At 40.2% G+C, this 9,046-nt stretch overlaps 1 protein-coding gene across 4 annotated transcripts in view; it reads right to left on the reverse strand.

Moving 5' to 3' along the window:
* The window catches only part of CNRIP1 (cannabinoid receptor interacting protein 1), a 34,078-nt gene that overhangs the window by 4,392 nt on the left and 20,640 nt on the right, over nt 1-9,046 (reverse strand). For 3 of the 4 annotated variants that reach the window (XM_025354954.1, XM_025354951.1, XM_025354952.1), the window contains one exon: nt 4,751-5,767. The exons of the other annotated variant lie outside the window; for it this stretch is intronic. In XM_025354954.1, coding sequence (XP_025210739.1) covers nt 5,603-5,767 — 165 coding nt within the window. In that variant the 3' untranslated portion in view covers nt 4,751-5,602. Of the gene's footprint in view, nt 1-4,750; nt 5,768-9,046 lie in introns of those variants that run through there. 4 annotated transcript variants of the gene reach the window in all.

Raw genomic sequence — 9,046 nt, forward strand, 5'->3', positions numbered from 1 at the left:
AAACAATATTTCAATATTTTTCTTGACTCAACGTTTTAGAGGAGTCAGGAAAGACTTCACAGTGACATTTAAGCTGGCACTTGAAGGCGTTTACAAGGTAGGAAATGGAGTAGCGCATTCCAAGCAGAGGGAACAGGCTGTGCAGTGGCAAGAAAACTGCTTTGGACTTGGTAGATCTGCAGGAGAATAAGAAATTCACTGTAACCAGAGACTAGAATGCATGTCAGGATTACTGTTAAAGTAGGGCCAAAAATACTGTATTTTTCATTTGTTAGCAAGTGGAGAATGAAATACCCTACTTGTTAAGGAAAAATTTTAGTCTTACCTAGTGCTCTAACTGTAGTTAACATGGCTTCAAAGAGAAAATATTATGTGCAAGTAATTTGCTATAAAGAGAACTATAGGCAAATGAGTTTCTAGCAACTGAATACTTCTGTTTGTTGGCAACAATTGTTGGCAACAATTAGTATATCCACAGTAACTTTCTTTGGGAAAACAAGCTACCTACTAGGCTGCAAACAAATTAAGGCAAAACTACCAGGTTTTGAAAACAAACACTGCAAGAGAGTGGGCAGGTAATGAGGTGATTTTAAATGAAATACATTTGTCAAGAGAACAGTGATGGGGAGAAGAAAAACAAGGAACTTTACGTGTGATATATCATTTAATCCTAACACATGTTGTGAAGTGAATGTTATTATCACCATTTCATAAATGCGAAAACTAAAGATCAAATAAAGTAGCTTCTTATAAAATGAGCTGTTTAAATTTGAGCCTTATTTTTGAATCTCTGAGACATTTTTCCTCTGTAAAATGGAGACATGACACATGCTGCCTACCTCACAGAGCTGTTAAGAAGATTAAAATAAATAACAAAAGAAACTGACATCATTCTTGACCTTGATCTTTTAAATCAGAAAATCTTAAGTTTTCTGATTCTGTCTTGATGTTTGTATATTCTTCAAAACCATGTCTTTATATAGGAGACTTAAGATGCCTGTTTGTGGAAAAAGTCTTTCTAGCATATCTTAAAATATACTATTTTAAACTATTTTTAAATAATTAAAAATGTTACCTTTCCAAGCATCAAAATAGAGTATAATCTTTGGCCATTATCTGAAATCCATTCATGGAATATTTTAGGAAAATAAGTTTTATTGTTTAAACTCCTTTAGTTTTTCTCTTGGCATTTTAAATAATTTTGTTTGAAAATGTATTACTCCTTTTCTTTTACTTTTTTTTTTGAGACAGAGTCTTGCTGTGTCACCCAGGCTGGAGTATAATGGTAGGATCTCAGCTCACTGCAACCTCCACCTCCAGGGCTCAAGAGATCCTTCCCCCTCAGTCTCCTGAGTGGCTGGGACCACTGTTGCACACCACCATGCCCAGCTAATTTTTGTGTTTTTCAGAGAGACATGGTTCGGCCATGTCACCTAGCCTGGTCTCAAACTCCTGGGCTCAAGTGAGCCGCCTGCATTGGTCCCCCGAAGTGCTGGGATTACAGGCATAAGCCACCGTGCCTGGCCACCCTTTCTTTCTTAATGAAATATACCGAATAATGATGTTATGTGCCAGGAACTGTTTTAAATTTTTAATGTGCATTAACTTATTTAATCCTCGTAACCATTCTGCAAGGTAAATACTATTATCTCCATTTTCCAAATGAGAAAATTGAGGCACAGAGGTATTAAGTGACTTGCCTAAGACCACTCAGCTAATAAACAGCTGAGCCAGGATTTAAATTGAGGTATTTTCACCCAGAATCTGAATTTTTTTTTAAATTTTAATTTTAATTTTAATTTTTTTAGAAGGAATACCCTCGGAAGCCCAGGCTGGAGTGGCATGATCCTGGCTCACTGCAAACCTCCTCCTCCTGGGTTCAAGTGATTCTCCTTCCTCGGCCTCCCAAGTAGCTGGGATTACAGGTGTGCTCCACCATGCTGAGTAAATTTTATATTTTTAGTAGGGATGGAGTTTTGCCATGTTGGCCAGGCTGGTCTTGAACTCCTGACCTCAAGCAATCTACCCCCCTCAGCTTCCCAAAGTGCTGGGATTACAGGCATGAACCACCACGCTTGGTGGAGAATTTGAGTTTTAAACACTGAACCATGATACATTGCTGACGATAATGGGCCCTCTTTCTAAATTAATCAGGAATATCATTATGCTTATCAATTTTTGATATCTACAGAAACTACTGTGGTTTAGTACAGGATTGTGTACCTACAGCATAGAGATGTCCCCATCTGCTATTCTTTTGACTTACTTTGTCTGCTTTTTATAGTTTTCTGTCCTCTCTGAAAAAAAGAATATTTTCAGTATATCTACCTCTACAAATTGTCTTCTTCCCTCTAATTGTTCTACTTCCAATTTTGTAAGAGTCAGAAACCAGATCACCCCACCTGTTAGAACTGTGTCTAAAATAGGAGTCATGAGGACTTGAGAGAAGACCCAAGCCTTTAGTGAATGGACTTTGTGACATCTGACAGGGATCTTTATTTTTTGGCATGTTTTCTGTTCTTAACTGTGATCCAGATAGTTTAGATGGCTGGATAAGTGACTTCTCAATAAGCGAGGTGTCACAAAATATAAACTCAAGGCATTTCTATTCTTCCACCTGTTCAAAAGTGTTTTAGTCATCATCATAATTGGAAGGATGGCCTAGTTCCTCAAGCTTCTGGGTAGCCATCTGATGCTTGGAGGTAGAGAGACGTGGCTACAACTCGTGTAAAAATAGCCCTTCCAGATGGCTGAGGGGCAAAGTTACAACTCAGCAGCTCGATATAGCTGAGCACTCAGATTTTGGAGTAGGAGGAGAGCTATGTGAAAAGTAGCCAGAGAGACTGGGCTGGAGCCCAATCATAAGTAGAACAGTATATGCCAGGAGAGATCACTTAACGTGCAGATTAGCTGTTAAGTTTTTCTGTTACTTCATCTCCATCTCCTCCCCACCTCCCTTGATTCAACCTGACTTCTGGCCCTAAGGAAATACATACACATACAACACACACAGATATGCACACACACTTTCCTTTTTTTTTTTTTTTTTTTTTAAGGAGTGTAAAATAGAGATACAAACCATAACTCTCAAAAGGCTTCAGAATTCTTCTAGTCTAACCCTTTGTTTTAGAGATAAGCAAATGGAGACAGAGAAAGGTGTGGTGACCCGGATGTGAGCAGGACTCACACGCTCCAGGTGCTCTGCCAGGGCTCATCTTCTGGCTCGTTTGTGGGACAGTGTGAGCAGATATCCCAGGACATGTTTCCTCCATGTCTGCCTTGACTCATTTCAAACTCTAAATAAAGCCTTTAGTTAGGAAAAAGAAAAAAAAAAAAGTATGGGCCCGGTGCGGTGGCTCACACCTGTAATCCCAGCCCTTTGGGAGGCCAAGGCAGGCAGACCACGAAGTCAGGAGTTCGAGACCAGCCTGACCAACATAGTGAAACCCCATCTCTACTAAAAATATAAAAATTAGCTGGGCATGGTGCTGCGTGCCTCTAATCCCACCTACTCAGGGGGCTGAGGCAAGAGAATTGCTTGAACCTGGGAGGTGGAGGTTGCAGTGAGACGAGACCATGCCACTGCACTCTAACCTGGGCAACAGAGCGAGACTGTCTCAAAAAAGAAAAAAGAAAAAAAAAAACTATGGATTATTGCAAACGTCATGATAATGTCTCCACCCTTAACACAAATACTCAAGCTCTAGTCACTGGCTTGGAAAAGTGTTTCACCAGTGAACATATTTACTAACCAAATTAGTAAATATTAAATTAAAATGTGTAGTTCCCACTTTTTATTTTAAGCGTTTTAATCACTCTGCATTTCTATTGGATATTCTGGAAGAAAACCTAAGCCTCTGTAGTAAATCTATTGTTTTAAATATCTCAATGTCTGTTCAAATAATTGAGTTTTAGTTTTAAAAAACAGTGATTAGGAATGGGTTAGTACTTACGTTTTAGCAATTGTAATGAAGACTTTTTTTTTTTTTTTGAAAAACAAGCTTATTGAGAAACATGTTACACTCCTTTAACATCATTTATGATCCCCAAAGGCAAGGCATTGCTGTTCCCTGGTGGCTGTACAGCATCACTGCAGGTAAGCTATTTGCAGGTGGAAAAGGTGTTGAGTGCCAGCCTTTGAAATTCAGTTCTACAATGAATCAACTCTTTAAAATACTCCCAGCAGCTTGCATTTTCTTATAAGAAGCGTTTACAGGTAGCAAAAACAATCCCCAACCAACTTTTTCCAACACAGTAGGATTTGTGCTGCCCAAGTAAATATTACAATATTTTTGGAAAATAGCATGTTACTTTTCAAGAGGAAGTTTCTTTACTTCTTATGGAATTTATCCTTAAACTGTATGGTATATGGGCTTTGTGCAAGGTGCTGGAAGTAGGCAAGGAGGCCTCAACCATGATGTAAACACACTATTATAGCACCATTGCTCTCCTGCTACTGAACCACATAGCTCACCAACTGGGGAGGGGTCACCACAGAAAGAGTAGTGGAGCGAGATAGGGACAAGCATTTTTTGATTGCCCACCAAGCACCTGGGCCTGTGCTAGCCCTGTTAAATTTGGCTGGAGCAATCCTGCTAAAAGGTCAGACTTGATTCATGAATAGGTGTGCTAATTCTACTCCAGATACATTCCCTCATCCTGTAGCATAGAGGCCTGAATGAAGCTGGCCTACAGCAGGGATCCCCCTGCTAGATAGCTATTGCCCGAATTAAGAATGCAAATCAGGGCATGATTTTCAATGCCTTTATTAAGAAATATCAAAAGTTGATTACAGGTCCATATGCAGTTTTACAAAGTTCAAGTGAAGAAGAATGTAGGGATGCCATCAATGTGCATGTCTGAAGACTGTGGAAGCTTGTCAAAGGGGTAACCCTACAACTCCTGTCACTTTAACAATGGTCCACGGCAATGCTTTTCCCCCATTTCTACTAGGCTAGGCCATTGCACAATACCTTAAGTTACTTACAAGAGTTTTAATACATTATAAATACGTACATAATTGTCCTTCTGGTTTGTTATCATCCTTCCCTGAAAGAGTAGAGCTGTTGATAGGAAGCACAACATTGGAGCCCCATTCGCTGCTGTTTGTGTTACATTTTCACAAAGCCTGCTTTGAAAGCTGACAAACACTGCAAGTTACATGTTACCGTATTACACATGGGAGGACCCATACACATGGTTATTTTTAAATTTAACATTGAACAAAAAAAAGGAGGAATCACTTTACTTGGAAACAAAACACCATAGTCAGTCAGTGGAACAGTCAAGAGCAGGACAAGCCTGCCAGGGCCACTGAACTCCGGTCACGAGTGGTCAATAGTATGACCGAGAACAACTGGATGCAGGAACATCAGCACAAAATACAGACGGAAGTATTCTCGGGGGTGGTACATCACCATCTTGAATGTGAGGGATATTGTATCAGAGGGGAATTACACTTTCAAAATAATCAGGGCTAGTAGGTCATCGGGACCAGATGGGGAACAGCAGTGGTGCGGCGTGCCTTGTTTAAGGCTTGCGCTGGTTTATCTAAAAGTGGGTTTCTGAAAAGATTGTCCAGCAGCATCAGAAAGAGCCACTTTCAGAGGAAGGATTCCTTGTTCACCCACATCAGACTGCGTGTCTCGTTGGGCTTGCATTCGTACTCAATGACAGAGAAGGGGCTTCCCCACTGGCAGTGATCCCGCTTGTGGTAATTGTAGAACTTGACTTGCCACACCGTCTCGAAGGTCCCGATGTCTGTGAACTGAGGGAAGAGAAACATGCCCGATAAAAACCTCATTCTGCCACGAGCAATAGAAGAGAGCTAACATTACTGTCATTGCTCCTGGATAATCAAGCAGACCCGGTCCAGATTCTCTTGGTCTGCAAGGCTCGGAAGCCTTTCGTTTAGTGGTCTAGCTCCCTCCTTTGTGATGGGAGATATTTTCCTAAAAAGCTGTCTGTACACCATTCTTCTCTATAAAATCTGATTTCCATTGCGTGTGTGCCACTTGCTATCATATTGCTTTTAAGAAACATAACTCCAAAGTTTATCTTGTTTTTCAAGTTTAATTTTTTGAAAACTTAGAATTTTAAAGCTTACTCTAAAATGGCCCCTGCTGGCCAGGTGCAGTGGTTCACGCCTGTAACCCCAGGCTGAGGCAGGATGCTAGCCTGAAGCCAGGGGTTCCAGAATAGCCTGAACAACAAAGCAAGATTCTGTCTCTAAAACAAACCCCCATATTCACCCCCCAAATGGTCCCTGCTACAGAAGGGGAATGGCAAAGGGAAAAGGAGGAATAAGGTTTACTGGCTTTTCTCAAAATACAATGGTACAAAACAACCTATGTGCAATACATCTACATAAGATATAATTTCCACCATTAGTTTTAATTCCAAAGAAAAATATTTCATTGGAAGTGTTTGTTAAAGGCTCTATTTTAACTACTAAACATTAAGTACTTATAAGTCAGGAGTCCATGCCTACATCTTGGGCTTATACATTATCCAAAACCATATTTGAGTATCTACTATGCATGTATAAAAATTTGTATAGGGCAGGATTGTTGCTCTTAAGAAGTTTGCATTCTACTTCCAGAAGGCAGGCCCTGTAAATCACTGCACAGAGCTCTCCTGAGGTATAAAGCACACATCTCTTGCCACTGAGAAGAGTACATGGAATACCCTGGAAGCCACTGGGCAGATGCTCAAGTGGCCTGTGGGGTAGCCTGACCCTGCTACTGCCTTCTGGAGCTATTTAGGGGATCTGGCATTAAACCACATGATGCCTGTCGTTATTTTCTCCTCTGACCCTCCCCTGTCATGGGAGGGGACAGGGACTGACTTGGCAGTATTCTTAGACTTGTCATGAGCCAGAAGACGTGGACAGAGGAAGGCAGTGAGCATTAGGAGTCTTATGCTTCTTGCTGATACAGGAGGAGGGTGATCAGGTGCTTCCCGGATAGCTTTCCAAGATGCTCTCAAAAGTATATCTTGCACCATTGCCTCATCCTGCTAATTTGATCCCAAAACAAGATCTAGGCTTTCCTTTGGGAAATTTGCTTGATTTGAAATAGTGGATGATATACCTAGAGTCCACAGACCTCCCAGGTATGAAAGTGAATTATCTCTTTTTAGAGAGTTGTGGCTTAAAGACCTATATAAGCATACAGCAGCTTTATTCACAATAGCCCCAGGTTGGAATTGACCCAAATGTTTATTCACCTGTTGATAGGCAAGTTTTGGTATATTTATAAAATGACCTTTTGCTGAACAATACAGGAAGACATGCTGATTCAAGGAGCAACAGGGGTGGATTTCAAAGACATGCTGAGCAAAAGAATCTAGGCCCCCAAAACACATACTGTATGAGTCCATCTACATAGTGACCGAATGCAATCTACACTGACAGGAAACATCTGTGGTTATCTAGGGCCTGGGGTGAGAAGGGGAATTGATGCAAATGTACAAGAGGGAACTTTTTAGGGGTGATGGAAGCATTCTACATCTTGATTGGGGTGGTGGTTACATGGCTGTACATATATGTTGGTCAAAACTCATTGAACTGTATGCTTAAGATGAGTCAATTACATGAAAACTATACCTCAAAGTTAAGAAAAATAGAAATATCCATTTTTAGTGAGCTATAAGAAAACAGGTATTCTAAATGCTGCTAATGGGAATTGAATTAGCCTTTTGGAAGGATCATTTGTATGAAGCTAAAGGTGTGAGTACATTCAGGCCCAGCAATTCCATTTATAATTTATCTTAAGAACATCACAAAGTTTAGAGTAGTAAACAATGCAACACTAAAGGTCCATCTTTAAGGCACTATTTGTGGCATATCTATATAATGGAATACCATGTAGTACTTTTAAATGTAAAGTATTTAATATAGTTTTTATCTTATATTGTTACGTGAACTAAGCAGAGTACCATGAAGAACATGAAGTATTAATTCAATTAAAATTATACTTGGCTGGGTATGGCACCTCACACCTGTAATTCCAGTACTTTGGAAGGCCAAGATGAGAGGATCGCTTGAGACCAGGAGTTTGAGACTAGCCTGGGCAATACAGTGAGACCCTTTCTCTACAAAAAATGTTTGAAAATTAGCTGGGTTTGGTGGCACACCCTGTGAGACTGAGATAGGAGGGTTGCTTGAGCCCAGGAGTTTGAGGCTGCAGTGAGTTATAATCATGCTACTGCATTCCAGCCCGGACGATAGAGAAAGACCCTGTTTCAAAAAAAAAAAAATTGTGTATATATATGTGTGTGTATATATATATTTAATATTAGAAATTCTGATACTGTTTTATTTTTTCCCGTGTTCTTTTTAAATTATTATTATTTTGAGATGGAGTCTAGCTCTGTCGCCTAGGGTTGGAGTGCAGGGGTGTGATCTCGGCTCACTGCAACCTCTGCTGTCCAGGTTCAAGCAATTCTCCTGCCTCAGCCTCCCGAGTAGCTGGGATTACAGGCACGTGCCACTATGCCTGGCTAATTTCTGTATTTTAAATTTTTATTTTATTTTATTTTGAGACAGAGTTTTGTTCTCGTTGCCCAGTCTGAAGTGCAGTGGCGCGATTTCAGCTCACTGCAACCTCCGCCTTCCGGTTTCAAGCAATTCTCCTGCCTCAGCCTCCTGAGTAGCTGGGATTACAGGTGCCCACCACCACACCTGGCTAATTTTTTTTTTTTGTATTTTTAGTGGAGACAGGGTTTCACCATGTTGGCCAGACTGGTCTCGAACTCCTGACCTCATGATCCACCAGCCTCGGCCTTCCAAAGTGCTGGGATTACAGGCGTGAACCACCGCACCCAGCTGATTTTCTTCTATGTTCTTATTTGTATTTTCAAAATTTAATGATTACCAGAAAAAAAAATTAAACCAAAACTGTATTTCCCAAAAGTATTACCAAATAGTCATTATCCTTACCATAAAGTACTATATGCATTATTAGTAAGTACTACTGAGAACATTGGAATAAAAAATTGGAACAGTTCATCAAAAAAAAAAAAAAAAAAAAAAAAAAAAAAAAAA

The sequence above is a fragment of the Theropithecus gelada genome, chromosome 13 (assembly GCF_003255815.1).
Source record: "Theropithecus gelada isolate Dixy chromosome 13, Tgel_1.0, whole genome shotgun sequence".
NCBI lineage: Eukaryota > Metazoa > Chordata > Mammalia > Primates > Cercopithecidae > Theropithecus > Theropithecus gelada.